General features: G+C 34.8%; 1 protein-coding gene across 6 annotated transcripts; it reads left to right on the plus strand.

The window, feature by feature from the left end:
• Positions 1-43: 43 nt before the first annotated feature.
• Positions 44-20964, plus strand: LOC18425652 (TOM1-like protein 6). 6 transcript variants are annotated; one of them, XM_088866102.1, is made up of 9 exons: positions 44-414; positions 4234-4312; positions 6014-6112; positions 7829-7942; positions 16142-16305; positions 16522-16603; positions 17021-17106; positions 19551-19763; positions 20034-20964. In XM_088866102.1, the coding sequence occupies exons 2-9, from the start codon at positions 4298-4300 to the stop codon at positions 20761-20763; spliced, it is 1503 nt and encodes a 500-aa protein (XP_088722228.1). In that variant the 5' UTR covers positions 44-414; positions 4234-4297; the 3' UTR covers positions 20764-20964. The 6 variants fall into 6 exon arrangements, with proteins under 6 accessions (XP_088722228.1, XP_088722237.1, XP_020517761.1 ...); XM_088866111.1 differs by having other exon boundaries at positions 277-414; positions 4234-4322; XM_020662102.2 differs by lacking the exon at positions 44-414 and adding an exon at positions 639-1021 and having other exon boundaries at positions 4234-4322.
• The last annotated feature ends 6092 nt before the right edge of the window (positions 20965-27056 follow it).

Consider the following 27056-nt stretch of genomic DNA (forward strand, 5'->3'; position numbering starts at 1 on the left):
AAGATCTTTTTTTATATATATCACTTATAGGGACTTTAGGTATATTCTAGTTCTGTATTTGGTTTTCAATACTATCTATTACTATCTTTTCTTTATTTTTTATCTTAAGAATATTACTAGTTTTGGGTAATGCTTTATTTGATAGATTCCTAGTGAAATTCTTCATTATTAGGTTGATGAGTGTTATTTGGACAGTTTTTTTTGACTACCTCTTATATCTGTTCTAACCTCAACGGTTCTTCTTGCTTTAACGGTTTGTAGACTGGGTATCTAATAATAGCAGCATTGGAAGAGAGGGAGAGTCAAAGATGGAAACCTCTTTATGAAAGTTTAAGGCCACCACGCCATGTGATGTCCACGTCACAGTGGCTCCTTTTTTTTGTTGCAATCGTCTGCTCCAATTTGCCATTGTTGGTATAATGCCATTCTTGTTGCTATCAAACCCTAATTTTACCCCAAATGGGCCCCTTTCATACATTATCTTTAACGCCTAGGTCAACCAATTCTTGCAATGGCCATAACAAGAATTCCTAATTTAACCATAATTCTTGCATTGAATCTTTGGAACCCTATTAAATTTTTTCATGGGAGTGGTTGGCTCTTAGTGTTTTTTAGAGCCAAGAACTGGAGACTGGCCCATTGCTTTCCCCATATTTCTTATTTATTTTAGGGGTTGAATTTGTAAAACTGATCATTCAAATTTATTGTGGGAAAATGGAGGTTTTTGTGTGAATACTTTTGATGGCATGGGATCTCATTTTAGATGCTATTGTATGCCTCTGAGTGAGAAATTCGGGTGAGGAATACATTAACAAAATTACGGTTTCTGCTGGGATTCTTCTGATTCTGGGTTTCTGAATAGCTCATAGATAAGAAGAATTTTGAGTTTTTATTGTTGATTGTTCGGTTTGGAGATGGCGAGTGTGAGTCTTCGTGTCAAGAAGGCCACCAATGATCTGCTCATTGGTCCAGACTGGTCTCTGAACTTAGAAATATGTGATATGCTCAATTCTAGGAAATGGTGAGGTTCATATATTACCTTTTTTTTTTTTTTAATGTATTGCACCGTTTCATGCTTATCTGGTTTAGTTGTATAAGTACTTGTCTGGTTTTCATAACTATTTCACAGTGGAAGGATAAAGTTTTTATACGGCCTAGGCTTTATGAAAACAAAATAAAGCCTTGCCTCAAATCTTCATCCGGAAAGCAATTTGGGCATCAGAAATTTTTATGATGGCTCTAAAATCAATTTTCAACATTGACAATAAAATTTGAAACTAAAAAAATAGTATAGATCTTACGGATATGTTAACACTTATTTTTAGGGTGAAATGGATGGTTTAGATGATTAATTGCAATATACACTATTTTTAAAACTTGAAATCCAAATTTTTTCTCACAACCATAATGTTCAATCTGAGATGATTGATTTAAAGGTTTTTCAACTCTTAGGAATTTTTGATGAGTTATGAGGTGAAGCTTTACTTATTTTGATAGGGGTGCTGCCCTATCAAACCATTTTCATATATAATATATAGGAAAAGTATGTAATGAGACCATTTATCTTTGGTACAAGGTGGTTACAATTAATCTTGACCATTGGATGTAAAATTGGGTGGCCACATTTATTGCATTGACCAAACTCAAAGTTCAAAAGAAATTTTTTTGAATTTTGTGACACATCCAAACTATTAGATTTCACATCGGATGGTTATGAGTAATTTTGACCTCCTTGTATCAAAGGTAAATGGTCTTACCGTATACAATCCCTGATATATATATATATATATATATATATATATATATGATAATGATGATTTGTGAGTTTTTCTTATCATATGCCCCATTTTCATAATCCACTTTTTTTGGATTTATTTTGAAATGTTTCTTGCCATAATCAATTTCTTCCGAACCCATCTTTTATATATTTTTTCGATTTTTGGAATTTTGATGTTGTTTATAGTTTAGCATGATTTTTACTATTTTTATTTTATTTTTAATAATTTTTATTTTTGTTGTTACTGATTGAGGGAGTCCACTGGGACTCGCTTGAGTTACTCAGCTTGGCCAGGGCCTTAGTCCTGAGCATGAGCTGAGTTTTTGAACATTACTTGCTGAAATTGAATTTGCTGAACTTTTGAGGAATTGAGTCCTTGGTGTTGTTTTCATCCATGATTTTAACGTGCTTGGTCTTGCTGGAATTGAATTTGTTGAACTTTGGTACCTTGTATTCAATCATAGATTCTAATATCCTGTTCTTGGTAAACCTGGATTGTTGAACTTTTGAGGACTTTAAGTGTCAATATGCCGAGTTGTTCACTTGCAAGCCAGCTCATGTTGGCTTGCAAGCTTAAAAACTGACCCAAGATCTAGGTAGTTATGGTGGTGGGGTGCCACAACGTGATATCTTGAGTCTATTCCTATCCCATTAATGTTAAAGAATTTTACTTGGTGAAAAAAAGAAAACAAGCTCGAGTATTCACCAAGCCGGACCCGGCACCTTGCCTATTACATGAGTCAAGCCCATTCTGCGACAATCTCTTCTTGAAGTTTGTTCATCACATAGAACACGTGCACATGTACATGCACAAGCACATGCGCTTGAGCATACAAACATGCGCAAACACGTATTGTACATAGAACTTGGTTCCTATTCCTACGGTTTGTTGACATCAACCGAACCATCAAATGTCAATAAAGGAGTGCTAGGATGTCAACAAACTGCAGGAAACTAAGTGTTGCACCTTATATGAACCCGCATGTATATGTCTAGAAACGTGCGTATGTGTGCATCTGAAACATAATTGCATGAGAATAGGTCCAGGAGGAAATTACTTTATAATATTATTTGTTTTCTGCTTAATTTGTTTATGTACTTGTGCTCGGCATGTTTATGGCTAGACTTGGGTCATTTTTGGGCTTGTTTAAGTCAACATGTCCAGCCATGCCCAGCTTATTCTTGTCTCCCCTTAATGAAGCCAAGCTCAAGCTGGGTGGTTCAAGCTCGAGTCGAGCCCAAGCTGGTCTTCCTCCCCTGAAACCTGAAATTTAACATGTCGAAGCTTGGTTTAGCTCAGTTTGTTGATATCTTTACCAGTATATATTTAATATCCTATTCGTTATACCTTTAAAGCCAGTTTAAAACTGGCATGCCTTTTCTTTTTTAAATGGTAATACTAGATCAATTCCCAAGATGGTAGAAAGAATCATCAAAAGTGCTGCAATCAAAGATTCCGCTATCGGGAAAATAAAGCATGGATTCAAGGTTTTTATTGGGTCATGGATGTTGTGCTCCCTGTGTTACAAGTGATTTGAATTGAATATGGACTTTTAATGTTATATTATTTATGTATTATAATATTGATTTATAAATAAATATCGGTAATTAAATCCTGTGTCTGCTGCCATCGTGTCTGGCGCCATTGAAGTTGGTAAGTCTTATGGACAAGCACTAAAGGTTCATAGGTTTAACATTTTATCTCTACGGCCTTTCTATTCTCTTGGCCCTATGAAAGATGGGTGGACAGAAGCATGTGCGGATCTAGTTGAACCATGTACAACTAATGAAAGAAGTAATGACATGAATCAAATAAATACATTTTTGTTCGATAAGCACTTGTACTTGGCGGAGTAGTTATTGTTCACTTGGGTATTTAGTTTTTGAGATCCATTAAGAAAGAAAAATCATTTGGTTTTACAGTAAGGTTCCAACAAAACTTGAACGTAGTTTGTTGGAGTTATTGTATGATTAATACTACATTTCCATATTAATACTGTAAATATATTTTTTGCAATACACTTCGTTGTAAGCAAGTTGTTAAAATGTTTGGATTTGTGAGTAATATAATACTGTGCCTTATTTGTACTGAGCCGCTGGTTTCAGCTTGAGCCCTACTCTTAACAACCAGATAAAAGAAGTATCACCTCAAATTGTCAGTTGTCGACACTTATGAGTTAATAAAAGGAGTTGAGGACTCTTCTAGTTGTGCTTTCACATTGATGTGATAAGGATTAAGATGTGACATTGCATGTCAAGTGCTTCGTTATTCATTACTACATTGTGGACTTGAAGATATTGAATTTAAGTTTTTCCATTTATTCTTTATAATGTAAGGCAGTACTGATACTTGGAATTTATTTAGCATATGTTTGTAATAACAAATTGTGTAGCCTATGTTTTCTTTTTATCCATAGGTCTAATATATTTCACTACTTTCTGTTTGATTTTGGCAGGCATGCAAAAGATGTGCTGAAATCAGTAAAAAGACGAATTCAGAATAAAAACCCAAAGGTTCAGATGGTTTCACTGACAGTACGTTCAGGTCCCTCTCAAGATTGGCCTGTGTCTAGCATTCTTGTTATTTTCCTTGAGCATTGTACTTGGAAATGTGCTTGCTTCATTCTTCACTCCATTCGCTAGCATTAATGATCTTGCCAACATTTTTTAGAAGTGTTCATGTAGCACATTGCTAAAGAAAACAAAGCCTTAACACACGGGAAACTTCCATGAAAACATTACAGCCAATAAATGTTTACAAATGAGGCAAATATCCTTAGGGTTAAGAGAAAAGAGTACAGTATTAAGCATTTATGCAAATTCGAAATAATGCTGTTACATGATATTAAACTTGTGCCTTTACTTCCGTATTCCCTCTAAAGCAGGAAGATGGAGTTTTGTTATTTTGAAGGTACATAGGAATAGCTGGTACAAGGACTGGGTCTTGGTGAAAATGTTTGCCATATTTTCTTTATTCCTGGAAAGAAGAATGTCAATAGTTTTCACCCCTACATACTTCTAAACACAATGAATGTATACTTAATGCAACATGTTCCGGATTCGGAGATCAACAACTGAAATGGAACATTAGTACAGTGCGTGATTTGATATTGTTTATAGGGATTATCTACAAAAACCATTATCTTTTGTAAATAGAGGTCACAATCATTATCACTCATTAGATGTCAAATTGGATGGCTTGGGATGAGTCATGAAGTCCGAGATTTTTTTTTTGGAACTTTGTGTCTATTCATTAACACTCTTACAACGATGTCAAATTGGATGGCTTGGCATGAGTCATGAAGTCTGAGAATTTTTTTTTGGAACTTTGTGTCTATTCAATGACACTCTTACAGCCACTCACTTTGAAATTTAAGGGACAAAAATGATTGTGACCTCAATGCAGTGTTCATAAAATCTAACTGGAACGGTTAACCGGATATGGGGCCGGAAGCAATTTAACTGGCCTAACCGGTAAAACAGCCGATTCAATCGTTTTAACCGGGCAAGTCTCGCGTGGTCAGAAAATTGTTGAAAAAATAAAAATATACAAAAACATTCTACTAAAATATGAAAAGCATATAAAGAATGATTAAAAAAATAAAACACATTCAAATGAAGTTGAAAATTAATGAAAAAAATGGATTTTCAATAATTGATTTGTGCCTAGGAGTATTTTTAAAATTTTCTGAAAAAGATGGGAATATATAAAAGTGCGTATTAATGACCAAAAAAATTTCTAATCTTTACCATAATGTAAAGAATATTAAAAACTGTATTACAAACCAAATTCCTTATTTTTGGGATTTTATATACATTTTTTTGAATTTTTTTTAAATACCGGCCGATCACCAAAACCGCTCAAAACTGGAACAGGCCAATTCCGATCTAACCGGGCTGTTACCGATTAGATCACTCGGTTTTTTCAATATGGCCCCAATGTACAAAATGTAAATGGTCGCTTTGTAGACAATCCCTTGTTTATGTATTCTTATTGTACATTCTACCTACACCAGTATATTCTTGATGCACAATTGCTCATTAATATATCATGGAACACATATTATGCGTTCTTATGGTTCCCATTTGTCTCAGATTGTCAATTATATGTTCTTGGTTGTGTGTTGCCTCATGAATTGAAACTTTCTAGAATTATTTTAGATTTTAAGTACTAAGATGTTGTCAAATTTGATATAAGTTTGAATTTGTTGTAACTTGGCCATATTTTCTTTTCAGCTGTTGGAGACAATAATGAAAAATTGTGGTGAACTTGTGCACCATCAAGTCGTTGAGGGGTGTATCCTTCAAGAGATGATCAAAATTGTTAAGAGAACTGTAAAAGCTGCTTACTGACCATGCTTTTATAGTCAATTATGTATCTCTTATGTTCTCTTTCCTTGTTAGTTAACAATGTTGGAAGCCTTTGCAACATCAGCATTACAATCTTAAGCATTTTAAGTTGTGGCAATATAATTCCCAATGTTACGAAGACTCGGGGCTGGCCCATCCTATTGTTTGGACCAAACGAGGCTTTGAACCAGTCTGGTCTGATCACCAAATGGGTGAAACCAGTCAGAACTGGTTAAACGAGCCAGTAGGATCATCTTTTTATAAAATTTTGATTTTTTATAATGACTTTTTTTTTTAATGTTTTCTTGATTTTCTTAATTTTTTTCTGGAACAATCCAACTGGCTGATCTGACCAGTTAGAGTAGTGTTGTGATTCTTGTGAACATTAAGAGTATGCATGCAACTTAGGATTTGTTTAATTTGTGATTGACGTCCCAACAAACTATGGTGGTTTGCATATGTTATGGAAACTAGCATTATCAATTTTCATCTCACTCACAAAACTTCAGCATTTTCTGAGTACGTACGAGGGGTTCTATATGGCCACTAGAAGGGATCACTCAAGCATTAATGGTGCCTCACTTAAAATGTTGCCCCCCCAGCATGAAATTATGATTTGGGGAAGCATCTAGACAAGCATAAGTTCAATGGTTTCTTTTTCTGTCCCCTTTCTGAAATTCGGCCATTGCTTGAAATTTGTCCAAATTGAGAAATTTGGAGCCCCTTCTGAAACTATTATGAGTTTGGCATTTTGAAAGCTATTTTAGATTGCAAATATGCTATGTTAATTTGAAAAGGCTTCATTCAAAAATAAAAAAGTTGCATATAGATTAGAAATGCAGAGCATTCGTAGCCGTACGACTACTGGGCTAAACAATATGTTAGTGATTTCAAAAAAAAAAAAAAAAACTTAGACTCCCTGGAACTTGATTATTTTAAGTAATTTATATCAAAAGATGAATTGACTTTGCTTAGTTTTTGGCTTCACATTTACAATTGTGCATCAGCTTCATCATTTCACATTTTGAGTTAATAGCTGAATTGGTTTTTGCAATTTTTTTTATCTCTCTCAGCCCTGTACATGTATATGACTGACTTTATGTTTGCCAATGACTAAACAATAAAAGAAAATTGCTTGCAATTTCACATGCTGCTTATAATTGATATGATCCCACATAAAGAACGTATTGCGATAAATATATCTGATTTTTAATTCAATAGTAAGCCTCTCTGAGGGGCTAACCTCCTTCTATATTAGGCCAATTCGAGGGGTTTAACCTTATTAGGCCTTGTTTTCGTTTTTTTATTTTGATTCTCCAACCCCTGACATTGTTCTCCAAAATCCCTATTTATTTCTATTTAAATTTAAAACCTTCATTATCTTGTATTCTGTTCACAACAGCCTACCATTTAACCTTATACTTCCTTTAAACCTGCCAAACTGAAATCCCTATTAATTAGGAAAGCTACAGTACACTGAATATATCTCAAAAATTGTCAACTCCTGCCCCAAACTATTGAAATGCTAATTCTAAGAAATATAAGAAAACACAAAAAATATAGGACCGTTACAGTAAGCACATTCATGTATTATGGTCTGACAGTATAAGTAATGATTTCTTTATGCAGCAATACCATTGTAAATTTGCACCATAGTCATTTCGTCTTTTGACATTATCTAATGGCACAATTTCTAAATAGACGGATATGCATGTGAGGGATAAGATACTGGTGCTGTTAGACTCCTGGCAGAAAGCTTTTGGCGGTCCTGGAGGAAAGAATCCACAATTTTTCTGGGCCTGTAGTGAACTGAGGGTAAGCTCTACTTTTTTTGAAACATGCATGATTTCCTCCATGTCATTGCCAACCCAACATTTTGTGATGAAACACTTGGTTCCTAAATGTTATGGGATACTATTTTAATGGCTAACAACCCAGGCAAATGACTCGGGGCTCTTTTGTGTTGACTGTTAACTCAGCTCAGCCGCTTGCCTGCTTTGTGTGACATAAAAATCTGACATGGCAGTATTTCCTATCACTTCCATACTGAGTAAAGTTCTGAAGCCGATTGTTACCTGTTAAAAGAGTATCATTTTGTTTTTTTTTCATTTTAGAGATCATTTAGCCAACTTGTTACATGGCGAGCCACCAAGTCCTGAACCGAAGGCTTTCCTTGAACTAATTAGTACTGATTATGCTGCTCATTTATCATTTCGACTGTTGGGAATAAACAACTTTGTAGTGTATACAACAGTCGTTTTGTGCATCTATATTTGCAATACGGATACCTGGTTAATGGAAATGGAGTTCTAGTATTTTTTGTCTTATTGGTGTTTTGGTCGCTTTGATTTCAATAGGACCGTACACCTGATTGTGGGCTAGCCAATGAAATAATTCTTGGCTTCTTTAAAATCAATTGAAAATTGATTATAAATATGAAAAGTTCCTAGGATTTCTTATCAAATTGAAATCTGTAGATGTAAAAACAAAAATGGTTAATCACAGTGATTAGTGATAAGATCTGAAACGAACCTTCAGTTCGTATTGGTGTTGAAGATATGTTAGACCTCCATTTTTCCTCCTTTTAGATAATTGAGTTTGCAATGAGAATTTCTTCTGCTTTGTTCGGCTAAGTGTATTTCTCAGAACCTGAGACTTTAATTTTTGTAACCCTAGTCTCCTCTTTTGTGTGGTGTTGGAATTCTGGGCTTTCATCTATATCTGAAGATTAGAACTCTGGATCTTTATATTCCATGGATCTCATGTTAGATCACTATTTACTGGCATGAGCATCTGTATGAAGAGATTGGGGCTACTTATCTTCGCATTAGTGCGAGTATTTTGAAAAGTACCTCAGGACTCTCTGATATCCAGTTCAATAAGTACCTTAAAGTTATGGCAGGGGCAGAAACTATTTGTGCATTTCTAATTTTCATGCGTAACCCATGATAGGCTCTGAAACTGTTGCCATTTGGTTGATTTGCTACTAGAGTTTGTTGTGTTTGATTTCGCATTAGGTAGATGCTAGCTTTTTTGTCATGTGACATAGCTGTTATTTACACGTCTCTAGCGAGACACTTATAGAGCTTGAACCCACTCTTCAAAAAGCCATATGGATCAGCCCATTGTTATAGTTTCTTGGATACTGGTTCTATGAATAATCTTATGCAAGGATTTGTCTTTATGCTGACCTTGCAATAAATGTGTGTTTATCACATGGATCACTGTTGATGTGTAACACTTTATGGTCTGAAAGCTCTTGACCATCATGGCTAATTTCTGCAATTTCACGACATTCCAATCTGTAGATTGGAAATCTGAAGAACCTCTAGTTGGCATTTGAGAGTGAGGTCTAAATATTTGAAATTGGCATATATTGTTTCATAACTCCCATTGAATACCATGGGCCCAGTTTATTATTTATGCACTGGCTTTGGCATGTGAAGTTCACATGCCCAAAGAAACTAGATAAGTTGAATAGCATCTGTAGGCCAACATAAGGAGCAATTAACAGAGACCCAACTCTTCTGGACATGTTCTTGCTTCTAATGTTTTTGATAACATCTCACCTGTTGGGTGTTGAACCTGAAGATGCCCCAGTTACAAGGAACGGTTTAATCAATACTTCAGGTTTATTACCTTACTCAAGCTGCATGTGTTACCTCTGATAATCCTCTCAGTATACCTATTCCTTTATGTAATAATTGTAGATGAAGGGAGCTTTGTTCGTTAATGGTGACCCCCCTTCAATTTTCTCTCTTGTGTTCCCCTCGGAATCTTGCTCCGGCGATCTTGGTGCCGGAGCCTGAGTGGATCTCGATCCTTCCATCAAGAGAGTTCAACTCCTATCCTATATGGATCTCGATCCAAGACTAAAAGGATCTTGATTACTTTGGAAAGGGATCGCAGCCCCACTGAAAATGGGGATGACAATGGTTTGAAGGGATCTCGGTTCTAGGAGAACTTTCAAATATTATTGAATTTTGAACTCAATGTCATCGATTTTTCGCTACTTTTTTGCTTTTTGTCAATTTTCTACCTAACTACCACCCATAGATGATTTTTGTTGCACAAGTAGAAAATTGGCGAACTAGAGTCGGAATCACTGCAGTTGACTCGGACCCGGGGGCTCCCTTATTCCAGTTAAAGTCCCTACAGTGGTGATATGCTATGGTTGTCCAGAACCGAGCATTTCTTACTACAGTTCATCGGCCTTGTCTCATCAGGTTAGTGATGCTGGCCATACCTAAATCCGGATTTTATATGGCTCTTCAATCTCATTTTACTCAATTTTTTATGGGACTTTGAGGCTATGGAGTTCTCATTGTGCATGTCTATATAATGCTAACAAGTGGATTATACATTTTTCAATGCCTTAAATGACTTTATAAAATAAAATAAAATTATATGCATGCATGTGTGTATGTATGTATGTACGTATGAATGCATTTGTGATGTGTGTGTATAAAAGTATCCCCCAAGCAATCCAATATATATGCGGCATATACATCATGCTACTCCCTCCGGCTTCCTAAACCATGCTTCTAGGCGCTCCCAAGTTAGGTAGCTTTAGCCACGGGTTGATCCCATGATCCCTCTCCCGACGACTATGGTAATAATGGTCTAAGATGGAAAGTGTGGCTATCGCGTGAAATGGTATTTTATGTACCAATGCACATGCATGCCAAGTTAGGATGCCATAATCAAGAATAACAAAAAGAGGCATTTGAAGATGCATTGTAAGTGGTCGCAGTTCGAAGCTCACAGTTCTGGAGATAGAATATAACTTTTATGATCATAATAGCCAAAATTGCCTGGAGGCATGATCCCACATGATTTTCCCTTGTCAAGAATATAAACACCATTATTCTGTGGGATCATCTCCTTGCTAGTTTAATGTTCCCTTCAAGCATGAATCAGAAAAAATTACTGAGTTTGAAGCTCCTGATTTGGCATTTACTCTTTAGGTCCAATTTGGAAGCATAATTCAAGATCAGTGACTTCTTTTAACAGATTTTTTACTATTTTTGTTGGACCATGTGCTTGTCATTCTCTTTTCTTGCTTAATTTAGGGATGTTTAGTATTGAAACCTACAACTTCATTAAGTTTTATCTTGTAATTAAAAATCGCCGATCCGGTCTGGAATCCCCAATAACCATGTCAATTCCTTGTCAGAATCGGTGATTAACAGTGTATAGTATAGAATGTATATATTTAGGAAATGAGAAGTTGTGGCAGGTTCGGACCCAATGATGTCCCTATTTTTCTTTTTTCTTTTTTCTTTTTAATATTAACTTCCATTTTTTTTAATTAATATTTAACTGAAGGAAGTGCGGTGGGAGGATTCGAACCTCCACATTTTAGGCCACAACCATGCCCTCGACCCATCCTAGCTAACTTATTTAATACATGGATATATATTATGGCATTCTTTCTTTTCTCCTTTTTTATTTGGATCTAGGTAGGTGTGTGGAGATTCCACCCCACCAATCCATTTTTTAAACCACTGGTTTTATCATATTTTTTTATGAATGTAACTTTTTGTTTTGAATTTTATTTTTCTTTTAAAATTCATATCAAATTTAGGACTTTTTTGTTTAGAATAGGAATCTAAACAAATTTAGGTGATCTAGGAACTGCATTCCTTGTTCTAAGTATGTAATCCAAAGAAAATGTAGACACTGTTGGTGGATTTTGGGTTTATCCCCAAAACTATCCATGACAGTTTATGAAGCACCTCTAGTTTTGAGTTTATCCTTCATATATTTCCATATCCTATTTGACCAGGCCTCTCTCTTGCGTCTTGGTTATAGTTTTACATAAAAGGGAGGTTTGATACTTAATTGGAAGTTCACCATGAAAACAGTTGTCTTTATTGTCTTAGTGATCAGTTTGTAATAATAATAACTTGAAATTTATGTATTTGGAATAGGTTCTTTAAGCTATTTTCATGGGAACATATTTGAGGGGGTAACGCTCAATGATGGAATGTCAAAGAATTGTCATAAAATTGCTGGGGGCTTTTCGTGGGATGGTGATTAGCCAATTATTGACCAAGTGGGGGTTAATGTCTGAGTTGCTGAGGAAGTAAACTCCTAAGGAGTATTCAAGGATTTGGATGGCTACTATGATCATGAGAAATGAAGATATTGTTAAGAAGTTGACTAAAGAAAACTTCAATTGTTGTCTTCTTGGGAACAAGAATTACATAAGATGAGGAAAAGATAATTTGAAGGATTGAAAGTTCCTATCTGGAAAAGACCATCTTTTTGGAATTTATACCATGTATAGACTAGTAATGCAATCTGGTGCAACGAGAGAACAAAGAACTGGAAGATGCTATAGAAGCTAACACCTGACTACTAAAAGATCTCGTACCTGAGGCAAGTATTAAAAAAGATGCTTGAAGAAAGGGCATCATTTGTGAGATTTGTTGGAACTGCTCTGCAGTGAACAAAGCTTATATACCACATGTAGTGGATATGTTTAATGAGATTAGTCTGAACCTCCTTCAATTGCAATAATAGACAATGGTAATAACTGTTTGTGCTCCCCCGTACTGCCACTTATCTTAAGTACATAGCAGTTTCTTGCACCAATTTGAATATCTATATTGTGATGTATTGGTCCAAGTCCATAATTGTAGCCATTTTCTTTTAATCTATTAGAACCTATCATCATATGCATAGGTAACATAGGTGAACATGTCTCTTCAACTTTAACATCTATGGACACACTTAAGATCTAGTAGTGTCCTTTAGATTGGGTGATCTTACATTAGGAACTAAGGGATAGATTTGAAATCACACTAAATAAACATCAGTCAGATTTATATCCGTCCTATTGGGTCTTTTTCACGTTCAAATATGATAATTAAATATGGTTCATTTATGTTGCACGAAATTATCGATATGTTGTGGAATTTGAAAGAATCATTGAACTGTTTTTTAGCATAACTTAGTCAACTTGTCTGGCATTGCTATCTTCCATCTCAACTGTTTATATGAGCATAACCAAATAATATTTAGCTGAAAATTTGTTACAGAACCATCAATTCATCGTTAGAGCCTTTTTGCAACTAATTGGAGTTGGCTACACGAATCTTAGTCTGCCATCTCTTAAGGGTCATTTCCTCAGTGAGGCCATAAGTCCCCATATATTTTCTCACTACTTCCAACCATGTCCTTTTGGGCCTACTCTTTGCCCTTTTTGAGCCTTCCACTTGAACTAACTCGCACCTCCTAATAGGTATTGTACTGGGTCTGCGCCACACATGGCCAGCCCACCTAAGTCTACTCTCTCTCATCTTATCCCTAATTGTTGCCACACCTAAATTTTTTCGAATGTATTCATTTCGAATTCTATCCCTTCTTGTGTTGCCACTCATCCATCTCAACACTCTCATCTCCACTACACTAATTCTATGGGTATATTGTTTTTGACCGCCCAACATTTTGCCCTATAGAACAAAGTTGATCTCACAATGGTTCTATAGAACTTGCCATTCAACGTCATTGGTATGCGGCGATCACATAAAATTTTAGTTGCGCATCTCCATTTTGCCCACCCAGCTCTAATTGTACGTGCAACATCTTCCCTAATCTCTCCGTTTTCCTAGTTTACCCAAGATATCGACAGTGCGCTCTTTTTGGTATTTTCTGGTTGTCAATCTTAAGTACTTCCTCGTCTCTACTCCTATTATTATTAAACTTGCATTCCATATACTCTGTTTTAGTCAGGCTAATTTTAAAATCTTTAGATTCTAGAGCTTCCCTCAAAAGTTCTAACTTTGTGTTGACGCTATTTTGGGTCTCATCGATCAAAATTGTCATCTTTGAACAACATGCACCTAGGTACCTCATCTTGTAAGTGCCTAGTTAAGTCGTCCATAACTAAGATAAAGAGGTATGGGCTCAATGTTGACCCTTGATGTCGACCTATTGTCATAGAAAATTGACTCGTCTCTCTACTAGTTGTTCGTACACTAGTTTGCACTCCATCGTACATATCTCACCAAGTCGATGTGGTCTCTCCATCAATTCACCTTTTTAAATTGTTACCCATTAATATATTTCCTATAGGAAAGTCCCATCTATTGGGATTATTTCCAATCAATTTGGGTACTTAAAAAAAATCTATTTAGATTGGAAATATTACCAAATAATGCTACTATTCTCCCAAATTATCTTGAAATAATTGGATACGACAATCATATGTTTTTGCAGTGAGAACTTCATGCAGAATTCTGAAATTTATAATTTTTAATGGCAAAGGTGTCCCTGGCTCTTGGCCATAGCTCTGGGGGCTGCAAAATATAAAGAATTCTAAAGTTCCTCAACCACAAAGACAAACAAGTGGAGCATCCATATGCAATGAAATCAGAGTTTAACGACTACAATGGGTTTTATTTTTTACAGATTCATATGTATCAAATATGAGAAACAAGTTGATTAAAAAATACAAAATTTTCACATCCTTCATAAGGCTCAACAAAGTCGATCAACATTTCAGCCAAAAATACTCTAGGCTAGATTGAAACCACCGTGTGCTTTAAATTTTTTGTCAATTACAGTTTAGGCTAGTGCATATCCACACGTTGGCCTCTCATTGCAGCCTTGGCACCTGTGAAATTGAGGCATTCATACGGGCTGGAAATGACACTGATTATCGCAAAAACTTCGTATTTCACAAATTATGTAACCCAAGGTTCCCAAATTTACAGTGGATTCATATTTGGCCATGCAAACTAGATCCAACCACTGTTGATCTTGATAACGGCCCTAAACATTCATATTTACAGAAAAATCAAAAGGTATCCATCCAAAACCCTGGTCTATATGAAATTTATTGGGAACACTGATTGACACATGATGAATAGCAATGGGCATCCCTTGACAAAAAAATCCTTAGGTTTCAGAGGTTTTCAACTTACTCTTGTATGACATGTGTGATATGTGCAATAAGTTATGTGGAATGGCCAAAACAAGTGTGGATTCCACTTGGTCAATCTTTAATTTGTTTGCAATCCCCTTTGCGTTGAAAATTTGTAGTTGGAAGAATGGGGAACCAAAGAATTAGGGCTTTAAACGAGGACTTGATTTATAGGTATCTGTACAGATCAGATGCCATTGTTAATATTGGAAATTCCTGGAACTGTTAAATGAACCAATTTGGACCATAGAGGACTTTTTGGGTAAATGCCCTTGTGATACAAAAGATATAAATAACCCTGGAGATTTGCAACTGTCTCTCCATATATGTATGAAAACATTTAAAATGTTAAGCAACATCAAGTGATACATGGCAAAAAAAAAAAAAAAAAGAAGAAAATCCTTGAGTCAATAAATAAAGGGTGCGGTTTGTATAGAGCCTAGGCCCTAAACAATCAAATTAGAGCCTACTTTCAAATAGTGTCAAGAAATGTGGTTTTAATATTGGAAATCTTTGTGATAGCCTTAAAATATATTTTCATATTTATTTATAAAATTTAAAGCTTAAAAAATAGTGTAGATCGAGATATCTATGAAAACTTGAAACTCTTGAAAATTTACAGTCCAAAAATGTGTAACAAAATACACTATTTCCAAAACTTGCAAGCCATTTTTTTCTCATGTTCGTGCATCTTGATGTCAAGATAATCAATTTGAAGATATTTGGGCATCAAAACAACCTCTTCTAGTGAAATTTTTGAGGTAGGCTCAAATTTGATTGTTTAGAGCCTCGGCTCTATATAAACTTTTCCCATATATAAATAATAAATGAATAAAGAGTATGATGATGAAGGTTAACTACTCTCCTTATGGTATATGCATTTTCTCCAGCAAACATACCTGTACATATAGCGTAAATTGAAAGCTCTATCCTGTGCTTTAATTTCTTAGAGTTCTGTGTGAACCTTTGGTTTTAGGTGCATGATATTTGGGGGAGAGAATTTAGTGATCATTAATCCCTGACCATTAATCCCTGACCACTGATTTCACGTTTTTGTTTAATATTTATTTTGTCTGTTGTAGCAATCTGGCATGGAGTTCCCCAAACAGTCAGATAAGATGGTTCCAATATTCACTCCCCCACTGAGACACTCTGCCAGAATCCAATCTCATGCAAATTATGGGTTGTCTGTCCATGTTGTAAGACAACTTGATGAAGTTATGGCATCTGAGATGAAGGGCTTGAGGTAATACTACTGTTGGGGGATTGAAAATGTTGTCATACATTGTTAAATTGTTCTAATGCATAGTGGAGCTGTTGATTCAAGGCTTCTTTTTTACCTTTATTTATATAATATTTTATATTAATTCGTATCTCTTTTCTTTAGTAGATATGTAAATTCCGTTGAGATTTTTTAACTGTTCTAATTACTTTTTGGATGTATGCCATGACAACTTGGCAGTTTATCAGATATGGAGCATTCTCAACATGTAATGGTGCTCTTATCTGATATGTTGAATGCAGCAAATCCGAATTCTCGTGAGGTAAAAGTCATGCCCTTGAATGGCCATTGCTGCTGAAAGAGAATTGAGAAATATGTGGTTTGAGGAACATTTGACAAAATAGAATCATCTTGTACCAAAAATGACCTATTGACAGGCATTTGTTGGGCTTTTGAGTTCAGTGTGTGCTAGATTCTTAAGAGACTTATTCAACTTTTCTAATATTGTTTTATGTGATTGAGTCTCAATTGTTCTAGTGTAAAAAACACCAAGAACAGAGGAAAAAATCATTCACTCCTCAACCCCTGATAGTTAACCTACATCTTAAGGATGAGATATAGGCTACTATAACACTCAGTTCCAAGGCAGAAACTCCCTTTGAGCTATTACTATAGTGTCTGCAACTGCTTTCTGTTTGAAGGCATCATATGGCTTACTTTTTGTTTTATTTTCTTGAAGTCTGTTAAGGATGACGTGATAGAGGATCTTGTCAACCAATGTCGTACAAATCAGAGAAGGCTCATGCAGCTGATTGACACCACCATGTAAGTATAACCAATTAACATCTTTTACTTGGGCTTCTTATAACTATGAAAAGATGATTTCAAGTTTTTGCGATTCATTTCCAGTCTACATTTAAGATCATGATAAGTTTTTGTTTGTTTTTTGTGCATGTTATCATTGACTAAATATCTACCATAATGTAAAAATGAGGTTTAACAATTGTACTTCTTGACAGTGTGATATTTTTTCTTGACTAAACACGTTTCGATGAGTTTGGGCCTTTACTAGCAGTTGCTTAAACGATTTCACATAATACATAAGGATTTCAAGGAATTTGATCATCTTATTGCATGAACTGGCTTTTATACTTTATAGGACATAAAGATGTATGTGGTGATGGTTTTGGGTTTCAGCTTGTGGCCTGTGGAGAAATTTGCTTTTCTTGGTAGGAATGCAAATAAACATCTAGGTGTGACATTGTTGATGGATTTTCCTCCATGATAGAATCCCCAAGAAGGTTTTTTTTGTCTTCAAATTCTTATCATAATTTTTTGGTTTGATCATTGATGTCTTACCTAGAACAACACCAGTTAGCAAGGTTAATTTTATTCTAGTGGGAGGCTTAAAAAGGCCATTGGGAAGACCCCAAAGGCATGGATGAACGTAGTGAGAAAAGGTGTAGAAACTTATTGTTTGACTGTATGGTCCTTGATAGAGTGAAATGACAGAGCATGATTCATGTAGCTGATCCCAAATAATTGGGATAAAGCTTGGATGGTGATGATGGTTGATGTCTTACGTATTTGGCTGGTATTCTATTATGGTATATAAATTGTGTAAATATGCTTCCTAGAGAGTTTTCATCTCTAAGATATGTTAATAGGTTGGGACTAGATTTGTCGATATTGGAACCCACCCATCCCGTACCATTGGTGTTAGACTAGCTTGTAGCATAAATTTTACATATGAAGATAGTATTTGTTTAAGGGGGAATGAGGAACTACAAGTATTTGTTTAAGGGGGAATGAGGAACTACAAGTATTTGTTTTAGGGGAATGACGAACTACAATTGTAGAGCTTGCTTATAAAAGTTGGCCTTATGAGATATTCCCTCAATGATTACAGTTTATCTTCAAGCTGATAATCCTTCATCTTTTACCATATATGGATGTATTCCAGCCCCCATCATTTTAGGATAACTTCCCCATTTCTAAGATAGTATAAGCTATGTTTCTATTAACAAACTTATTTCTGTGCAAATTTTTAAATCATTGGCACTTTCCAAGAAGGGACCACTTTGATGGATTGAAAAAACAAAGTAAAGAAACCTAAACATTCCCCACATTTATATCATCATTGAAGGATTCCTATCCTTTAAGGGATAATCCTAATTTTAGGGCACTGAAGGCCTCTTTTCTCATTCAATGGATGGTAAAATAATGTCTACAACAGAAAAAGTATGTTTAAATTTGTCTCCAACTGAAGAAATGTGTTTAAATTATCGTCAAGGGACAAATACACATAAATCTAAACAATTGCATATTTATAGCTTCACTGAAAGATGCTTTTCCTTTTGGTGATAATTCTAATTTTTGAGTACTACAGGTCTCGCTTTTCATCCAATTGATGACCAATTAATGTTTCCTACAGAAGAAATATCTTCAAACTAGTGGTCACCTTTTCTACCCAGACACAACATGGTGTTCAGAACCGACACAGACCCTTACAATTGGACCTGACATTTTATGGGACAGAGTTGTTACTTTTAATCAAAGTAGAAAGAAAAGCACAAAAATAATAATTTCTCTAAATTTTTTATGTTTCTGTTGAGAATTAAGACTAAAATTAGGCTTTTTTATTTTATTTTATTTTATTTTATTTTTTGAATAAGTTGATTTATTCCATTTTATTTGTTTAAAATTGTCTCATTCCTTTTTCTTTTTTTCTTTTGTTTTTGGAGAATGGTCAACATTATATTAATATTGTAAACTTTATAGTACGAAAAAACCCTTCAGGCAGCCCACAAAAGCAGGTGTTATTACCAAGGTTTTTCTAGCATTACTATTTCAGGCACTTCCTGTTTGAAGCCCCCATGTAATTTCAGTTTTTAGCAAGTGAATGAGCTCTTTGTTCTAATTGCTGAAATTATTAGAGGCAAACAAACTAGTAAATTGGGGACAAACAGAGGTACTTAGAGTGCTTTAAGTATAGAGAAATAAACAATCTTTTTCTATTTCCTTTCTTAATTATTATCTTTCACCCCTTTCACAGGCGAACATGATCCAATTAGTTCAACTGGCTTCCAACCTCTGACCTGTTCACTTTACTGCTCTATGAAATGGTTATTCTTTCCAGTGATGTGTATGCCGTGAGAAGAAATGAAATGAATTAGTCAAAGAATGTCTATTTTTGGTGACTTTATTGATTACTAGTCCAGATTCGGGGTTCTTCAGTTTTTATCAGAATATTTTTCATCTTACTGTAGGGACGAGGACCTTCTCAAAGAAGGTCTTTCTCTGAATGATAAATTGCAATATTTGCTAGCAAAGCATGATGCCATAGCCTTGGGTGCTCCTCTCCCTCCTAAACTAGTTGAATCTAGCCCACAAAGCACTTCTTCCCTCACAGTGGTCAAAAACAGTGAAGCTAAAGAAGAACATGAAGACGATGATGATGGTTTTGCTCAGCTGGCACGCAGGTAAAAGATTCTATTCACTCTTCGTAAATACTATTAGTCAATCATGGCTTCGTTTGGGAACTCAACACCTGGCTCAGCGGTCAGGTTGGCGAAACCACAACGTGACGTCGAAGGTTCCAATCCATCTCGCTTACCACACCCAAAAGAAAAGCATGTTTTGCTTATATTCTACTTCTCTTTGCTAGATTGACTACATCTTTTCCAGTTATACATATGTGTGCATGCATCTATCCTCGTAAGTGTGGTTCTTATTTCCCTTTCATTCTCAAGGTCTTCAAGGGCAACAAGCACAGCGACCCGAGTTATTGAAAAAGCTAGTAATGCTGATGTTTCTTCATCATCCCTTGTTGATGCTTCAGCCTCAAGCAACTCACCATCAGGTCAGCTGGTTGTACTTGAACGCCCACAACCAATGAAATTCAGACAAGATGAACCCAACGGCATGATCAATCTCTTTGATAGTAACCCACATCCCGTTGCATCTTTTTCACAACCATTCTCACAAGTCCCTGCTCGGATGGGTCATTCTTATGTTCAGAGGTCTCAATCAAACTCCTATTATCGATGGAATTTGCCCCAAAACAACTATGTTGCTCCTTGGGCATTGAATTATGTGCATGGTAAGACCCGATCAAGTGGCACCTCTGAGGATAAAGAACAGTCTGAAGATCGATCCACGCCACATGCCTATCCACCCCCACCATGGGCTCTTGGAAATCGCAGCCCTATTCCTCTTCTTACGCCTTCTCAAAGCTTGTACAGAAGCAACCGGAATCCTAGTTTTCCTGCACCAACTTTGCCAGGATTGCGTAATTCTGGCAGCTCAAGAGGTGGCATGCTTGCCTTAGATGTCAAATCTGAGACAACTGCATCAGATTGGGTGAATGGGCAGGCATCATCTCCGAAAAAATTTGTTCATCCAAGAAGGCTTGTTGGTGACCATGTTGGTATAAACAATACGATAATGATAAACAGGACTACAGATGGTTCTTCTATATGAACTGGAAGTAACATTAGTGGCGGTAAGTGAATCCACTTTGTATGTTGTGAAAAATGGAACTGTTGTATATATTGTGATATATATAAGGTGCAACTTGGCTGGAACAAATAACTTAAAAATGTATGGTTGCCACCCAAGATCCATGAGGATCATGTAATTCAATGAATATGTTAATGAATTGTAGTGGTCCTTGACTGAAAATGATGAACGCTTGTATCTCTAGGAACAGCCAGTTTTGTGAATTCACTGCCTAATTATGTAATTGGAAGTTATGATTTTTAGTTTTTATGTAATTGTCTGATGTTATTGAGTTTATTATTTTATATACTCTCATCTGTATCTGAGCTTTAGTTTGTGTCAAGGTTCAATTACTAGGCTTGTGCTAGGGGCCCAGGCCCTGCCCGAGCCATCTAACTCGATGAGTCGGAGTGGACTCACCTGAGTAGTTTAAAAGGTAAAAAATGGGGTAAAAAGTTAAAAAACAGTTTCAAAAAGTTTCTTAAAGAAAAAGATAAAAGCAGGAAAAGGCAAATAAACTATGGACAAAATTAAAAGTCCAACAAGAATGGGAAAAAAATATAACTTCTCCCAAAACAGCAAGGGATATGCTCTCCCACGTCCCAATTTGCTTAATGGTTGCATGGCCTTATGTGTTTTGATCATCTACCTCCATTCCTAGTTTGATGCATTCCATTTTGGCCTAGTTTTTGTATGGCTTTCATGAGTACTTCTTGGTAGAATTTTCTGAGATTTTTCACCACAAATTGGCAAGCTTTTTGGCCTTTTTACGAGTTCTTGATTTCCCACATAACTAGCTCATAGCTTATTCTTTAGGCCAACACGCTCTCTTTCTCCCACGTTGATGCATATCAATCTTCCTTTAAGTATTTCTTGTTTTTCGAGCATTACAAGTATTTGCTTTCCAAAATCTTAAATCCATTTAAGCTATCATCTTGTGCTATGGAAAGTGGACATAGATACAATGTGTTCCGAAGTCCTGTGAAACCGGGGCAAGTTGAGTTTGTTATAGACTTCCCATGATTAAGAGACTTTTATGCACACATTTGGTTGAGTTTACGTATTATGGAGATTAACTTTGTATGGTTTTGTGGTTTATGTAATTGAATAATATTACTTAAGTAATTTGTATGTTGCTAAAAGTTATATGCACGGGGAAAGGTTTCTATACTTCCCTTACAGCGTAGAAGATCTATGCTTCCTCTACCATCCAGCTGTCCAATTTTGATCAAGAGAATCACTCACCTTTTGATCTTATATCCGACGTCTCAAAGTATTTTAATTTTAGATTTTTTTTATACATATTGTATAAATATGAAATTTAGGACGTGCCATCTTTTTATTGGGGGCATACCTATAAAAAATATTAAAAATAATTTTTTGAAAAAATACAATGACAAAAATACCCCTTGAAATTTTCAGAGGATTTTGTTCATTTTATTTTATTGAAAATATTTTTTTTATATATTTTTCACTAATGCGAGTTTAATAGATGATTGGACATACAAAATTTGGTATAAAAATAGTTTATATAAAAACAATTAAAAATAAAATAGTGTAGAAACCTGATATTGTGATTGGGGCAACCTTAGCCCCCCATTCAGAATGGACGGTTGGATGAGAGATAAGAGGAGGTATATATGTTTCATGCTGTAGAGAAAGCATAGAAGGTTGCCTATATGTAAGAGGTGCAATTCTCATGTTTAGTAAATCTCCAGTCAAACCGTTAGCGTGGAACTCGTTGGGGACAAAAAGTGAGGTGTCAAGCTTTTGTTTCAAGTGTCCGTAAAGGTGAAATTGTTATCACCAAAGAGGCTTTTTGCTGTAATTTTTTTTTTTTTGTGTATGTAATTTGGAAAACGTTTATACAGAGCTAGGCTCTAAACAATCAAATAAGAGAGCACCTAAAAAATTTCATTAGGAAGACGTTGTTTTGATGCTTAAATATCCTCAAATTGATCAACATCTAGATGCATGGACATGAGAAAAAAATGGATTTCAAGTTTTGAAAATAGTGCATCTTGTAGTACATTTTGGACCGTCAATTATCAAGATTTTCAAGATTTTATAGATCTGCTCGATCTATACTATTTTGAAGCTTTAAATTTTATAATTAAATATAAAATTATATTTTAAGACTATCACAAAAATTTCCAGTATTAAAACCATATTTCTTGATACTATTTGAAGGCGGGCTTTACTTTGATTGTTTAGAACCTCGGCTCTATACAAACCGCATCATATAATTTGGGTAATTGAAAATTTTTAAATAGTAGCTCCTTGAGTTAGGCCTCTATACACCATCAGTTTTACTTAAGGAAGTAAATGGACAGTATTCTCCTTCATGAACATCATACCTTTTGGCCAACATAACATCAACTCTTTCACTTTTTTCTTTAGATAAAAGGAGGGGATGTTGAACGACTCAAACAGTGCTGTAAAGACTTTTGTTTTAAGATCTACCGCTCCTGGATTCTCAATGAAACAACCGTTCACGTTTGTTTTGCGCGAAAGTATTTTGTGAAAAAATATTTTTGCATGAAAGAATATTAAGTGGTCAAGTGAGGAAATACTTTCCTACCAATCAATTCGAGTGCATCTTTTCATACCAAGTGGAAGCGAATTTGTGTGAAAATATTCCTATACATAATCGGGTGATGAAATCTTTTTTATGTGAAAATATTTTTTGTTTTCAAAAAAATATTTTTACGACTCTCTCTCAATCACATGTCCAATCTCAGTCGCATGTACAAGCCTCACAATATTGGCCAATTATGAAGCATGGCAATTATTTTTTCTTTCAAAGCGGGCCTCGGTGGAGATTTCTTTTTCAAGGTATCCCTCTCTTTCCGTCTCCAATGGGTCAAATTTCTTTTTGACGTAGTTGAACGATGTAGGGCCTTAATAAAATGTAGGTCCTACTGAATTCACTGCCCCCGTTTCGTCGTCCTCGTCTTATTAATCCGGGTATTTCGTGTCAAAAGAATCTGAATTTACAAACCCTCTTTTAATGCTGTAGGTCCCAAGCAAGGTTTAGAACGACCTAGATTGTCTACCAAAAACAGCGTCGGCTTAATTTTTTAAAAAAAAATCAATATTTTTTAAAAAAATCTAACTTTTTAGGTTTTTTTTTTTTAAAAAAACAATGCTAGATTGTCTACCAAAAACCGTGTAGGATTGATAGATCAGTATGTCGAATCAGAGAATCGATCAAATCGGTTAGTTACGGCTCAATTTTTCTAAAAAAATCAGTATTTTTTTTTTTAAAATCTACTTGTTTAGATTTTTTTTTAAAATAATGGTAATTCATCATTGTTATTCATTATTTTATATAAAAATATGGAAATACCGAGAACATGTTTCATTATTCTATACAATAGCAAATTAACAAGAAGTTATTTGTTAAATTTTGTAATAAATATATTAATTTAAAATTACAATCTATACTAAATATAAAAATAACAGAATCTATATAATAATAAAAATTTGTTAAATAACATAGCAACTTAATGTATTAAATTATGTGATATTTTAATGTATTTATAACAATAAAAGTTTCAATATAGCAATAACAGTTTGTAATAATTTTTACATGATTATATTCATTCAATACAATAATATTAACGTAATTTCGATATGATTGTAGTGACATAGTAGATGGACAACTATATTAAATTTAAAATTATTTGAATTGATTTTAAATTTATAATCATACTTATTAATAATACTATTAATATTTGTAATCACTTAACTATAATAATAGGTTATGGTTTGCACTTAGTACATGCTATGTTTTACTTAAAGGCAAGCTACACTACTTATTTCGTTCTATTTAAACACAAGCTTGAATGTTGCACTATTGCACTGAGTGCGTATTGCACTTAGCGCGACCTACAAGGAAAAAAGTCCCACATCGGGAAACTTACAATGGCAAAGACTCTATAAAACCTTTAGCCATACATGGTAGCAACATTAGCCACGCTACGCGTGCAAGTGCAAGCTACTATATGGTTAGAACATGTGGCCAAAAGGGTGATGTGACGATACTCAATTTGGATCGAAACGTTTTTCAAAACTTTGGTCCCAAGTATTTGAATTGTTTTTATGAGTATTGGGTCTCATGTAGAAATGAGGCCCTATTAAAAATAAAATTTTAAGATGGATAGTAGACGATTTTTATTTTAGATTTAATTTTTCAAAGATGGATTTTAAACTTGCATATAATAAAAGATCATTGGTACACGAAGGTCATAATTACTTATAACATCCAACGTGAAATCTGATAGCTTTGGTGTGTCAAAAAGTTCGAAAAAATTTCTTCCGAACTCTGAGCATGGTCAATGAAATAAATGCAACAATGAAATTTCACACCCAACGTCAAGATTAATTGTGCCACCTTATACCAATGATAAATGGTCTCATTATATATTTTTCCTTAAGAAACATATTATTTTCAATATATCGGAGATCGTGAACATATAAAACAAATCTTAAAAATTTAAAAATGACAGTTTTATTAAAAAAAAATTGGACCATTGATTTTAAATTTTTCTTGAGGGGAACAACTAATTTGCATTTATATTTGAAATAGATGTTTTATGCCTCAGGACTCGCACATGTAAAAATGTATCGTCAAATGGATGTTTTATGCCTTAGGAATCGCAAATGTAAAAATGTCTCGCAAATGTAAAAATGTATCGTGAAATGGATGTTTTATGCCTCAGGAATCGCAAATGTAAAGATGTATCCGTGACGCATTATAATAATTTTCTTAAAGTAAGTTAAAGTAATATATCTGGAAATGTATCCTTGATGCATATAATAATTTTTTTAAAGTAACTTAAAGTAATATATCTATAGAAATGTATCCATATAATATTTTCTTAAAATAACAAAAAAGTTGATGGGGTACTTTCTTTTTTAGTAATAATCTTATAGGACTCTCCTCTATCTATGTGTGTGTAAGACATCAAAAGATAACCATTAAATTTGGTACGGATCTCTAAAAAAATTATTACATAGATGCGGGACTTGACTTTTTTAGAGATCCATACCAAATTTAATGGTGATCTTTTTGGGTTCTACACACATGGGTGGGAGAGAGTTTTATAAAATCATTTCTCTTTTTTTAAAATAACTTAAAGTAATATATCTAAAGAAATGCATCCCTGACCCATATAGTAATGGGGTATTTTCTTAAAGTAACTTAAAGTAGTATATCTATAGAAATGTATCGCTGACGCATATAACGATGGGGTATTTTCTTAAAGTAACTTGAAATAATATATCTATGGAAATGTATCACTGACGCATACAATAATGTTCTTAAAGTATCAAAAAGTTTGATGGAAATTTAATGGGGTGAGAGAGGCATATAATATTAAAAATTTGAAATTTGATGGGGTGAAAGAAGCATATAATATTAAAATTTTGATGGGGTGAGAGAGGCATATAATAATTTTCTTAAAGTAAGAAAAAATTTGATGGGGTGAGAAAGGCAGAAAATGTTTGATGGGGTGAGAGAGGCATATAATAATTTTCTTAAAGTAAGAAAAAATTTGATGGGGTGAGAAAGGCAGAAAATGTTTGATGGGGTGAGAGAGGCATATAATAATTTTCTTAAAGTAAGAAAAAATTTGATGGGGTGAGAAAGGCAGAAAATGTTTGATGGGGTGAGAGAGGCATATAATATAACAAAAATTGTGATGGGGTGAGAGAGATATATAATGTTTGATGGGGTGAGAGAGGCATATAATGTAACAAAAATTTTAATGGGGTGAGAGAGGCATATAATGTTTGATGGGGTGAGAGAGGCATATAATGTAACAAAAATTTTGATGCGGTGAGAGAGGCATATAACGTTTGATGGGGTATGGGGTGAGAGAGGCATATATGTTTGACAGGGTGAGAGAGGCATATAATGTAACAAATTTAATGGGTGAGAGAGGCGTATAATGTTTGATGGAGTGAGAGAGGCACATAATGTAACAAAAATTTTAATGGGGTGAGAGAGGCATATGGTGAGAGAGGCATATAATGTTTGATGGAGAAATTTTAACGGGGTGAGAGAGGCATATAATGTTTGATGGGGTGAGAGGGGCATATAATGTTTGATGGTGAGAGAGGGATATAATGTTTTATGGGGTGAGAGTCGCATATAATGTTTGATGGGGTGAGAGGCGCATATAATGTTTGATGGGGTGAGAGGGGCATATAATGTAACAAAAATTTTAATGGGTAAGAGGGGCATATAATGTTTGATGGGGTGAGAGGGG

The sequence above is a fragment of the Amborella trichopoda genome, chromosome 1, assembly GCF_054954075.1.
Source record: "Amborella trichopoda isolate Santa Cruz 75 chromosome 1, AtrichopodaSantaCruz75HAP2 v2.0, whole genome shotgun sequence".
Taxonomy (NCBI): Eukaryota; Viridiplantae; Streptophyta; class Magnoliopsida; order Amborellales; family Amborellaceae; genus Amborella; species Amborella trichopoda.